General features: G+C 38.0%; 1 protein-coding gene across 1 annotated transcript in view; it reads left to right on the top strand.

The window, feature by feature from the left end:
* Positions 1-13,955, top strand: part of CNTNAP4 (contactin associated protein family member 4) — a gene marked incomplete at its 5' end in the record, with an annotated part of 190,638 nt that overhangs the window by 44,794 nt on the left and 131,889 nt on the right. The window contains 1 exon segment of the mRNA XM_059833251.1: positions 9,891-9,934. Coding sequence (XP_059689234.1) covers positions 9,891-9,934 — 44 coding nt within the window.

Below are 13,955 nucleotides of genomic sequence, written 5' to 3'. Positions count from 1 at the left end.
CAAAGATCAGTTTTGTAACAAAGTAAATAAAGATATAAAATCTATATTCCCTAACTGGGAAAAATCTTCCCTAACTGGAAAGCCTGAAAAAAATACTTATGGCTGCACAAAATGACCTGTGACTTTCAGTAACTGAGTCAAAGAGCTAAAATGTTGGCTTTCAAATGGTTTTATACCACAAAAATAATGTCTGTCTGTAAGATGCCTGTTTCCTGAAAGATGGAAGAATTAATATAGTGGTTTATCAGTCTCTACAGTGTGCATGTACCTTCAGACACCTATGTTGGAAAACTTTCTGGAATAATGTTAACAATCAACTTTTCTTCAGTTTAGAGCAGATCTTTCAAATTATTTAAATCCAAAGGAGCTTTCTGGATGAAATGCAGAGAAGCTATATCTTCCTAAAGAGGAAAATACCAAAGCCGTTCTGGCATACGTGCAGTTCAGCAAAGCAAAGATAATGTTCAGTGACCATCTAAAAATGCTCAGCTATTTTAGATGCACATATTTTCCCCTTTAATATAATTTTTTTCTATTTTTGTACAATTATTTTTAACAATGCTAGAGTTGTATGATGAAATTTCATAAAATCTGCCTGAAAAATTAAAATATCTCAAAAGCTGGATGAAAGTCAATTGTATGCAGCCCAAACCTGACCTCTATATGTTTTTTCTGTTCTCTTCATTGAAATGCACACACATGTGTAATGGTGTTGAGAAATCAAAAACGTGTCTGATAGAGGTTTTTTAGCCAAAGCTATGGACAGGAAAATAACATTCCACCACTGAAGATGTCAAGCAAAGATATAGTTTATCAGTGACCTAGGTAAAATTTTCCCCTTTTTGGTCTGGTTCTCCAGATCAGATTGTAACATTGTTTCATATTTATGAAAGAAGTTCTCTAATGTTGACTGAGAAATAAATGTTAATTCACCACTAAACAGATATTTCAAGCACTAATTATATCTTGTGGAAGTTGCTCCCACACTTGAGCATAAGGCTAGGAGACAAACGTGGGAAAAGCTTAGAATATTGTCTGTCTTCTTTGTAGTACATATATTGATCAGTGATTCCCCTGCTAGCCTATTCTGAGAAAACTTTGGCCTTCTGCATTGGCTGTAGATATACTGTAGTCCCTGTACAACACCACATAACTGTAAACCAATTCCTGATGCAGACTTCTGAAATACTTCTGCCAGGATTCACAGAAACTGTCCAAGAAACTGTTAAAGCATTTAGTCAGTAAAAAAATCGGTGTTCCAGATGCTAATATATAATGAAACTTAAATGAAGGTAGTTGTGCTGTTTTACACATGCTGAAGGTGTCCTGATACCCAGTTAAAGAGCTGAAAAGCAGAAAGATATTTGGCTACTGAGGGTGAGAACTTCTAAAGTCCTTCCAAAATAGGCATATCACATTGTGAAATGCAGCCCTGCTGATACCAGCTCCCTTTTATTAATGATGCAGTAACAGACAGTAATTTAGATTTCCTGTCTTGTTAGAAATATTACTTATGGCTATATTCACTGGTGTCAAATAAATTCTTTTCAAAAAAATCATGGTTCTGAGAAAAGGAGATGGCTGCATTAATATCTATTCTACATCTTATTTAGTGTTGTACTTAAGGGAAGACTGAGGCTGTTACTGTGATATGATCACACAGAAAGTACTGTGCAGTCTGCTTAGTCTTGAGTCTAGGCTGGTTTGCATGTGGCTTAATGTGTCAAACGCTTTCAGGAAAAACTGTGGTGTGAGATGCTTAATTCTGAAGAGGTCACATTAGTTCCCTAGCAGCAAGCTGTCTGCAAAACTAAGAAAAGATCCAATATAAACAAAACAGTCTCTTCCTGCTTCATCCTCCCGTTTGGTAAGTGAATCCTGGCCCTTTGAAGAAAAAAAAATGTCTATCCAGTTTAACTAACCATGTTACATTAGAAAAACCTAAACTCTGTGCAGTGTCAGATGCTTCCAGTTACTGAGAAATCAGAAAAAACTGCCAAGAAAAACCTAAACTCTGTGCAGTGTCAGATGCTTCCAGTTACTGAGAAATCAGAAAAAACTGCCAATGTTCAAAACAACATTCAGAAAAACATATTTAAAACAAAGAGTCTGCCTTGAAGATTATCAAATGGAGGAAGAGAGAGAAAGAGTTATTTAACTGAAGGAAAAATCTTTTTTTCCATATTAGGAAATATTCAAAGCAATTACTGGGTCATTCTTTCACACATTTTCAAAGCACTGTGCAATTCTAACCAACCATATGAGTCTCAAAGGAAAATGAAGCAACAACAAATGAAGTATAAGAAAATTTTGTTAATGTAAAACCAAAAAAAGAATTTTTGTTCAATATTGGAAATCTCTTATAGCAAGTTTAAAAATTTATTTACTTAAAAGAAAATCTCTTGCATATGTAGGAGTACTGCGATAATATTAAAATCTAATGCTTTGCAAATCAGCTAGAAATCTAAGTTCACCGACATAATTACAGGTTAAAATAGTGTAAATTAACACAACTTTGCTGAGTGCAAGTAGTAGGAATTATTTTCCAATTTTTAGTCATTTCAAAACAGAAAAATAGTGGAAAAGTATTTGTTAGCTTTTCTGTGTGAATTTGCTGATTTAACTCATTGTTTTGCCACAAACAGATATATATACTAGCCTGGGAATTGCAAGTTGTAACAGCTGTATCAGTTACTTTTATGAATCAGTTCAACATATTCAAACATATGTTTTTAAACAACTATATGTTTCAAAACTTAGAATGTATTATTCAACTCCAGTGAGAAATATTTGGGCATATCTTCCAGTATGCAATAACAAAGAACTTTGAAACTTTGAAGTCAGTGGAAAGCAAAATTAATCAGATACGTCCAAAAGTGTATTAGCATTGAACACATCCTCAGAGATTGCTGATTATGTTTTAATATCTATTTGGTCTTAGTGCTTGCTGCTAATGTATTTGGTGGAGATAAAAACAAAGTAGGAAGGACAAATGTGTAAGAACATATGAAGGCACAGTCAGCTCCTACATCCATGAAGTACAATGGCAGTTATGGTCAGGCTTCACTTCCAATTCCTAGGAAAAAATACGGAAGCTTATTTTGAGAATTGAGAGGAGGTGAAAACTTTCTGTGCTTTGAACTGTTTGCTTATTTGTGGAAATAAAAAAGTTACCTTTTTTCCTTTGGTAAGTGAATCCCCTAAAGCATGCAGAAACCGTATAATTAATTTTCTTTATTCTTCCACTGTATAAAGTTACAGTAGAAGAATGTTACTAAAAGACTGTGGTCTTAGCCACTACCAGTCCACACATCAGTGTCTTCTCAATGAAATTAGTCTAGTGCAATTTTTTGTCAAGATTTTGCTGGCTGATAAAGTGTAGGATATTAAAGTGGTGACTTTCTAAAGGAATATGCTTCCCCCCCTCAATGTTATGACCAGGTAAGAAATCAACTGGATTTTAAAGTGAGAGACCCAAAGACACACTTCACTTGGTGCAGGAAAAAGACTGAGACTTAAAGGAGGGATGTTTCATGCTTTTTCACCTAGCAAAGTCAAAATCAATTGTGGGCAGACTCTTCAGGTTGTGGATTTCACACCTTGTTTCCAATTTATTTGGCCTACAGTGTATTTAATTAGCACTGGACAAGACTTCTGGTTTTGATCTTTTAAGGTTGCAAGTAGGTTTGAGAGGGCTATCACCCTCATGAAAGTTGACTGTGAGAAAATTTGTGATCTTCCACTTGAAAATTCCTCCTTTTTTTAACTTTTCTTCATATCTTAATTCTGTGTTGCTTTTTGTAAGAGCAGACTGAAGTAAATCCCAGACAAGCGATGAGGAGTTGAATATCTGGCAAAATCAAAGTTTAAGTTAATCTGTAAAACTGTATAGCTTGGTTTAAGACATGAACTTGTGATAAGATTACTTTTATGATGTGTTCACTTCTTACACTCTCTTATTGAAAGTTGTTATTTTAGTGTACTGGAGAATGAACAAGGGAATTGGACAACTTTTATTTATTTATTTATTTATTTTTGCTGCTAAATGTCAGATATTGAAGTTTCAATTTTTTTTTTCCTCTGAATAATTCCCTCCTCTTTTTTTAGCTTATGTGGTTACAAAAGTTTTCTTCTGAATGTGAATGGATGCAATGTTCTATTCTGGGCAGTAAAGTTGCAGAAAGAGGTATTTGTAGTGATCTCAACAGCAAAAACTTTCCATTTCTCTACATTGTTGAGATTTTCAAGCATTCTGATTTCTCCTCCTGGCTGTCCATCAATCCCCATCATGTTCTGGGAGACAGAGTGGGTGGTAGAAATTGAAAGAAAGCATGACAGATCCAGGAGAGCAGCTTTATTCATGTTTACCAGACTCAAAAAAGTGCCTTCATAAACTCAATCTCCCCACGATCTGATCATACATCAGTGATAGAGTAGTAAAGAACCCAAATTAGCAACTCTGTTACATGAGATTTGCTCTTGGTGAAGAGAAGATACATATTTAATCTTACCAGGGTCTGAACCACTGTCTTCATCTACCCATGAGTCTCTCCATTTGTTTCTCCTGTGACAAGAGCCTTAAATTAGACTTCTTAGTGAAGTGCCTGAAGGTGGGAGTCTTGAATCTGGGACAGAATAATAACAATTCCCAGAAAATATCACAATTCCTGAAGATATCTGTGGAGTGATATGGGTAAGTTAAAATAGTTTTATATATGGTTATAATAGATTACCTCTTTTGCTAACAAGACAAAAATTGAGAATATTAGCTGGACAAAGCTGATTCTGTGTAAAAGTAGAGATCTGTCTACATCTCTTATCATTGTTCTGGCACTGACCATGATATTATTAGACTTTTATAGTAAATAGTTGCTTGAGGCCAGCTTTGCCAATTTGCCTCTTTTAGGCCAGCTATGCCTGTTCAAATAATATTTTTACATTAGGGAAAGAGTAAGCCTGGAAATAAGTACAACTAAATGTAGGAACTAGCTGCCAGGCAAGAACACCACCTTAGTCTCATGTACATAGGAAATACGTGTGCCTAAGTAACCAGTTCAAAACTTCATCCCCAAATGCTTTGCAACATTTAAAGGATCATAAAGGTCAGAAAAGACCTTTAAGATCATCAAGTCCAACCATAAACCTAACACTGCCAAGTCCACCATAAATCCATGTCCCTAAGTGCCACAGCCACACGCCTTTTAATTACTTCCAGGATGGTGACTCAATCACCTCCCTGGGCAGCCTATTCCAGTGTTGGACAACCCTTTCAGTGAAGAAGATTGTCCTAATATCCAATCTAAAACTCCCGTGGAGCAACCTGAGGTCTTTTCCTCTTGTTCTATCAATGTTATTTGGGAAAAGAAACCAACACCCACCTCACTACAACCTCCTTTCAGGTAGTTTTAGAAAGTGAAAAGGTCTCCCCTCAGCCTCCTCTTCTCCAGGCTGAACAACCCCAGCTCCCTCAGCCGCTCCTCATAAGACTTGTGCTCCAGACCCCTCACCAGCTTTGTCGCCCTTCTCTGGACATGCTCCAGCACCTCAATGTCCTTCTTGTAGTGAGGGGCCCAAAACTGAACACAGGATTCGAGGTGTGGCCTCACCAGTGCCGAGTACAGAGGCACGAGCACCTCCCTACTCCTGCTGGCCACACTATTTCTGATACAGGCCAGGATGCCATTGGCCTTCTTGGCTACCTGGGCACACTGCTGGCTCATATTGAGCCTGCTGTCAATCAACAACCCCAGGTCCTTTTCTGCCAGGCAGCTTTCCAGCCACTCTTCCCCAAGCCTGTAGCATTGCGTGGTGGTGTTGTGACTGAAGTGCAGGACCCGGCACTTGGCCTTGTTGAACCTCATCCAATTGGCCTGGGCCCATTGATCCAGCCTGTCCAGATCCCTCTGCAGAGCCTTCCGACCCTCCAGCAGATCAACACTCCCACCCAACTTGGTGTCGTCTGCAAACTTGCTGAGGGTGCACTCTATCCCCTCATCCAGATCATTGATAAACATTTTAAACAGAACTGGCCCCAATACTGAGTCCTAGGGAACACTGCTTGTGACCAGCCGCCAACTGGATTTAACTACATTCACCACAACTCTTTGCGTACGGCCGTCCAGCCAGTTTTTTACCTAGCGAAGAGTATGCCCATCCAAGCCATGATCAGCCAGCTTCTACAGGACAATGGTGTGGGAAATGGTGTCAAAGGCATACTAAAGCTGGGTGAACAACATCCACAGCCTTTCCCTCATCGACTAAGCAGGTCACCTTGTCATAGGAGGCGATCTTGCTAGTCAAGCAGGACTTGTCTTTCATAAACCCATGCTGGCTGGGCCTGATCCCTTGGTTGTCCTGTACGTGCTGTGTGATGGCATTCAAGATGATCTGCTCCATAACCTTCCCTGGCACCAAGGTCAGACTGAGAGGCTTGTAATTCTCCCGATCCTCTTTCTGGCCATTCTTGTAGATGGGTGTCACATTTGCTAACCACCAGTCAATGGGGATCTCCTCAGTTAGCCAGGACTGCTGATAAATGATTGAAAGTGGCTTGGCTCTTCCACCAGCTCCCTTGGGTGGATCCCATCCGGCCGCATAGACTTGTGTAAGTGGTGTAGCAGGTCAGTAAGCATTTCCCCTTGGACTATCGGGGCTTCGTTCTCCTCCCCGTCTCTCTCTTCCAGATCAGGGGCTGGGTCTCTGGAGAACAACTGGTCTTACTGTTAAAGACTCTATCTCCTGTCATACTCTTTATGGTGAACAGCATCATTATATGCTTTTTTCAAAATTAATTCTAAAAAGCCATTTTAGTTTGATCAGTATTAACAATTCTTTTCTGTCACTTCAAAAGATTTTGCCTTTTGAAACAAAAATAAGCTATCTTGAAAACTTAAACTTACCATTATGAAAATGCTACAATAGAGAAGCCATTTGCAACAGCATTTTCTTGCTGTTAAAAGCTGATCTTGGGCTACGTTAGCATATTTGGCTTTGGCTTTTTAAGATTAGCAACTTTATGATGCCAGACAAGCTAACGTGGAAGAAATTTTATGTTCTACTTTGGTAACTGAAACTACAGTTCTTCAAAACAGATTACTGGAGAACAATAGTTTCTGGCCAGCTAGTAATAGTACGAAAATATGCCCAGTGTTCATTAGTTTTGTCCTTGTTTTGATGGAAGGGTCTCATGGACATTAATATCTTTTAATGGTGAAAAGAAAAAAAAGGAGACTTGTGTTTTGGAATATGAAAAAATGCTCTATTGTCTGTCTAGTGTTCAGCCAAATACATAGTCTGTTTGCCACTCATTCAGTCTGTAAGTTGAGTTACCATATTATCTTTAACAGTGTTGAAGGGCCTGAAGGAGGATCTGGGGAACTACAGGCCTGTCAGGCTGACGTTGGTGCCGAGGAAGATTATGGAGAGGTTCATCTTGAGGGAGCTCACGGGGCATGTGCAGGATAACCAAGGGATCAGGACAAGCCAGCACAGGTTCATGAAAGGCAGGTCCTGCTTGACCAACCTGATCTCCTTCTATGACCAGGTGACCCGCCTAGTGGATGAGGGAAAGGCTGTTGACGTTGTCTGCCTGGACTTTAGTAAAGCCTTCGACACTTTCTCCCACAGTATTCTCCTGGAGAAGCTGGCGACTCGTGGCTTAGAGAGGTGCACACTTTGCTGGGTTAAAAACTGGCTGAATGGCCGAGCCCAGAGAGTTGTGGTGTATGGAGCAAAATCCAGTTGTTGGCCAGTCACAAGTGGTGTCCCCCAGGGCTCATTTTTGGGACCTGTCTTGTTTAATAAATTTATCGATGATCTGGATGAGGGGATTGAGTGCTTCCTCAGCAAGTTTGCAGATGACACCAAGTTGGGTGGGAGTGTTGATCTGCTGGAGGGTCGGAAGGATCTGCAGAAAGACCTGGACAGGCTGGATCGATGGATCAATGCCAATTGTATGAGGTTCAACAAGGCCAAGCGCCGGGTCCTGCACTTTGGCCACAACTACCCCACGCAACGCTACAGGCTTGGGGAAGAGTGGCTGGAAAGCTGCCCCGCAGAAAAGGACCTGGGGGTGTTGATTGACAGCGGGCTGAAAATGAGCCAGCAGTGTGCCCAGGTGGCCAAGAAGGCCAATGGCATCCTGGCCTGTATCAGAAATAGTGTGTCCAGCAGGAGTAGGGAGGTGCTCGTGCCCCTGTACTTGGCGCTGGTGAGGCTGTACCTCGAATACTGTGTTCAGTTTTGGGCCCCTCACTACAAGAAGGACGTAGAGGTGCTGGAGCATGTCCAGAGAAGGGCAACGAAGCTGGTGAGGGGTCTGGAGCACAAGTCTTATGAGGAGCGGCTGAGGGAGCTGGGGTTGTTCAGCCTGGAGAAGAAGAGGCTGAGGGGAGATCTCATCACTCTCTACAACTACCTGAAAGGGGGTTGCAGAGAGGTGGGTGTTGGTCTCTTCTCCCAAGTGACGAGTGACAGGACAAGAGGAAATGGCCTCAAGTTGCACCAGGGGAGATACAGACTGGATGTTAGGAAAAATTTCTTTACTGAGAGGGTGGTGACACAGTGGAATAGACTGCCCATGGAAGTGGTGGAGTCACCCTCACTGGAGGTGTTCAAGGAATGTGTGGATGTGGCATTAGGGACATGGTTTGATGGACATCATGGTGTTGTGTGGTGTGGGTGGTGTGTTTTTGTGGGTTGTGTTTTTTTGGGGTTTTGTTTTGTTTTTTGTTTTTGGGGTTTTTTTGTAATGGTTGGACTTGATGATCTTACATGTCTTTTCCAACCTTAGTGATTCTGTGATTCTGTGATTCTGTGTGAATGCTGTTTCTCATGAACCTTCTACATTGGTCTGAAAGTTTTAGCTGTCAAAAAGAAATAATGAAAAAACCCTACTATGTCATGTTGGAAAAACGTGTAATCACATGAGGAATACTGTACTGATCTTTTGTGACAAAAACGCTCTGTCTTCTGTAAAAATTTAAGTGGTTTTATATGGGTCAATCCTATTTGTTTGTGGATGATGATTAAAATGGGTAAAACCTCAAAAATGTTTGGGGAACTCCATGGGCAGTTCACATGGGCATTTTTTTCCAAGACTGATGATCACCACTTAAAACTAATGGTATGTAGCTGTGAGATAAGCATATTAACAGCAATATAGATGTTTAAGACATCTTAAAATTTACTAGAAGAGTTGTCATAGCTTGGCATTTGTTCAGCAATTTACTTCCAGTTCACTCATGATAACAACAACTTTTCTGAATACTATTACGAATATTTCTTCAATATTACTTTTAAAAATATGTTGAATTGAAAGGCAGAACATTGAGCTGTTGTGAATAACAAGAGATAAATAGGACCAAGTTTATTGTTTTGTCATCTTTTCTGTCTTCAGCTCAATTTTGTCTTATTTATCCAAGGTTAAGTTATATAACCATTTTATTTTGCATAGAACTTCAAATCCAGTAAGAAATCAAAATTCTTCACACTGTGTGATTCCTGATATTTAGCTGTAAGCCTGCACAAAACTTGCTTTTTCACTAGTGTTATACTATTATTTTTTTAAAACTGAAATAAATAAATAATTTTAGTTAATTTTTGTTTCTTAAGAGGAACTTAACCTAAATTACGAAATAAGTATAAAAAGAAAATAATTCTTCAAACCATGGAATACAAGAATATCTCAATGAAATCATACTACAAATGTCATGAAGAAAAGAGCTAAGTGATATAGGAGTGTCAGACCTCTTGAAATTTGTGGAATTGTGCTGCTATGAAAATTATTTTTTTTTAAACAGTCAATCATAGCAAGTAAGAAGTTTTCCACAGGCTAGAAATAAATTAGAACTATGATTCTCTTTCACGAATTTCAAAAACCTTAGACTTAGTAGGCTCAAACCACTAATCCACACTTCTTACTTGTTTCTCAGATGTGTTTCACCACCATCATCAGTTTTCTGTTTATGTGTGCCATTTAGTAATTAGTTTCCATATGTGGATTTGAACTTTTTCTTCCCTTAACTTCAACAAAATTTTATTTCTTTGTTTTGAGACCATGAATAACTTCCACTATTTCCATGAATAACAGTGTTGTCTTTGGAATATTTATAGATTTTTATTATATCCTCCTGAGTCTTGTCTTTTTGCATCTATGTAAATGTTTTCATCTGTTTCTCATACATCTTCTTTTAGTTCTTGAATCTTTGTAGTATGAGAGTCATGCAGATTGTATTTTTCCTTTGATTTTGAATGCATTTTGAATGAAAAGAATACTAATTCTTCTCTGGTTCTGTTAATCTGTGTTTCTTGCATCATAGAATTGTGCCTAGAGTTAATTTAACACTTAGTATGATGTGAAAAAATTACAAGTGAACTAATATACTTCTACAATTCCAGATATAAAGATAAATCCTTTGCTACAAATCTGTGGCACAGAAAATCTGTAGGCAGTAAACAGATCTGATGGCTTAAGCCATTAGAGCACATTAAACTCCTCAGACATAGAGAAGCAACATAGCTATTTCTTCACACTGTCTCTCTTGTTCAACAAACCATAGCGTTTAGTAAAATAGGCATATCTGCTAGTACTACCCTTCAGTGCCAGTTTTTTAGAGCTACCCAGATGTGGCAAGTGATGAACAAGTTGTTCAATGGAGAACACCATCAAGGTAGTGGAATCAATAGGTCAGAGGTGTCATTTAAGTCAGGAAACAAAAATTTACTATCAGTGGCAAGAAAAAAGTTTTTGACAGTTGCATTTCTTGCTTTACCAATTGCCTGTCCAAAATCCAATGCTGTTCTTGTATTATAAGGCACAATGGAAAGTACTTGGCCAGAGCTGTTCACTGGTTCCTTGGCCTAACGTGGTTGTTCCAGCAAAATGTTAAAATTTGAATGCCTGTGACAAAGTGTTGGTACAAAGCTCCTTCCATAGGCTGATATAAATTTTTCATGGTTTATGATTCCTTACTGACAGAATAGTAAAATCTGCTCCTCGCCTCCATCCATTCCTCTTCTCTGGATCCACTGATCCATCAAGAAACCTGCCTCCTGTCCATGTCCATATCTCTTCCTACCCTACTGGACTGAGTCACGTTGTACTCAGTAAGTATTTCTCTTTTGCTTTTTTAATTTCAGCACTGCAGGTCACATACCATTTTCCTGACCTCGTTAGCTCATTAAACTGTAGACAGCTTATACAATGGTCAAAGATTTTATGAAGTTTACTTTGGCAAATGCAACCTTTACATGAGGATGTGCTAATCAATGCTCAAAAAGGACTCCATGTGATACAGTGCTGTATATCTTGCTCATACTTGGGATTCAAAGAAATCCTTAAAATCCTTAGTCATTGCAGGTCATTTGTTTCTCGTATCTTTTGGGGGTAGTTGGTAGTAGTACACTTCTTTCAGAGTACATTTTTTCTTGAAAACCTTGTTATCAAGACTAATATTTCTTTGTTCCAACAAATGCTAAGAGAATGTTTATTTTTTATGGATTTCCTATTCATGGGAATACAACTATGGTATTTTCCTCCATCATAAGAAAATGATAGCCAGGTAAAATGAACAGCAGATTGATTGCAGAACCATATTCTAATTTTAAAATTCTTCATCACATATAGGTAAGCACACTCTATTTATCTATCTTGTCACCAAAATTGATTTGTTTCATTATATATATTTTCTGTTTTATACTGCATAACAAATTGCACCTCTATCTAACAAAGCAATTATAAATAAAAAATACTTTCTTTTTACATTTCTTATATTTTCACAGCTCGTTAATCAGCAGGAGAAGATTGGAATTAATTCAAATTAATTCAGGAAACTGACTAAAGTATTTTCTTTCCCTGACTTGTGGGAGAAGAAAATAAGGACAAAGGTAGAGGTTAGACCAATCCTTTGAGGGTTGGTCTTGATACAATATTTACTTAATAGTTTGTAATTGACATTGGGGAAAAAAAATCTAGAAGTGTGTTAATTAAATTTGAAGTTATTGAATTTGTGTTGTGGGCACAGAAAGAACAGAATAGCTTATAGAAAAAAGTGGATAACATTGGGTATTGGGGCAGTAAGAATCAAGCACCAATCAGTAGCAGCAGAGAGGTCATCGTTTGGAAGAACTTCAAGGCTTGCATTTCTTACCTGGAACATGCCTGTGAGCTACTAACATGGTTCTGGAAAAGGCAATAGAGCTTATATGTGTATGAGGCAAAATTTTTGAATGGAAAGAGAAATGCATGTATAGGAGTCATGAGTAAAACTCCACTTGGTATGAATAACACTATCCTAGTTTCTCATGTAGCAGAAGAGGGCAAAGTGGAATGTGTAGAGAAGGGCTATGAATATCGTCAAATAAATGGAGAGCCTATAATTTGAGAGAAGGCAAAAATATTTTGGTTTGTTTAGCCTAGCAAGAAAAGCTGAGAATAGCTTTTGTTCACTATATATAAATGTAGCAAACTGTACAAACTAAAGGAGATTATAACATATATTTAAGATAAAATGGCAGGGGAAGGGAACAAAAGACCCTCAAAGTTGGTTCAGAACAAGTTAATAAAAACTCATGTGTATAATTTTTTGATAAAAATCAGAAAAAAACAGCTGAATGAGTTTTGATCAGGGTCCAGCAATAGGTTTTCAGCTAATATCTCCGTGTATATCTTTCATTTCTGTTAGTCTTACATTGATTTTACAGTGGTCCTAAAAAAAAGATAGCAATGCCTTTATGATACATATTTATTCTCTTAGTCTATTTCCTTTTTTTTTTTTTTTTTTTTTTTTTTGGTCTTTTTTTCCTGGAAACTAAGGTCTAATATAAAGGCCAACCATTTCAGTACTATCTTCCTCATTCTATCAGATGACTTTGGGACTTAACTGCTGATACAGCTTCTTTTATAGCATCGGAAAAAATATTTTGGCCTGTGATACATACTTCAGATTAGGAGTTTGGTTAGGTTTATTTGGATATGGGGTTATTTACACCCTACAGTTCCATAAGCCATTCAAGATCATTAGTACTTATGAGGAGAATTCCATATTTATATACACGAGGGTACAATTAGGTACACAGTTTGAACATTATAGTAATAAAACTTTCAGCTGTGCTTATTTGTATCTAGTCCGTACACTTAAGCATTTTATTTGGACATCTGCTAACTCTATCCTTTCTCAATGCAGGAAATCAATTATTAAATATTGTTCTGTCTAGTTGTTTGGGGTTTTTTAATTGCTGTATTTCCAGGAATTTATGAGCTCTTCTTCTAATCTTTCTATTTCAATTGGGTTTTTAAGATCTTATTCACACCTATGTTTGCACTTTTTGCAAAGTTTCTCCAGGTTCCTCTGTTGGGTGTGATTTAATTTCTTGAGATAATTTTGCATGCACTGATTACCTGTGTACCTTCCTCTGAGAGTAGTTTTCCTTCCTTTTTATAGCAATGTAAGCCCAGATGAAGGCCTTTCTCTTTCAAAGAAAGATTTAAACACATTAGGGATTATTTAATGAAGGTTATTGTGGTGGAAAAGATCTGACATAGTTGCTTGTGACTTGCCTTTCTGACTCGGGAGGTCCTGAATTTAATAATATTGTCCACATGAAATCAATATATAAACTCAAGTCAGCAGAGTGTGCATGATTGCCTAAGTGTTTGCAAGCTGGGACTATAAACTGAGTCAACACTAGCACAGTTAAACAGCTGTATCAATAAGTGCTTCAGCCACACCAGCCTAGTACCTAGGTATTTTTTGTTTGATCATGTGCTAATCCAAGAGTGTTCTATAGCAATGGAGGTTTTTATTTCTATATTTCTCTTTGAAATCATTATAAGCAAGAAAGAAAGTTTGAAGAAAACTAAGAAATGTAGGCCTTTGCAGATGATAGACCCTACTAAATTGTAATTGTTTCTTCTGCCCATTCCTTTCTGGGGTTAGAACAAAAGCTTTGCAGGG

Source organism: Gavia stellata, chromosome Z (genome assembly GCF_030936135.1).
Source record: "Gavia stellata isolate bGavSte3 chromosome Z, bGavSte3.hap2, whole genome shotgun sequence".
Classification (NCBI taxonomy): domain Eukaryota; kingdom Metazoa; phylum Chordata; class Aves; order Gaviiformes; family Gaviidae; genus Gavia; species Gavia stellata.
This window is presented reverse-complemented; position numbering and strand designations above follow the sequence as displayed.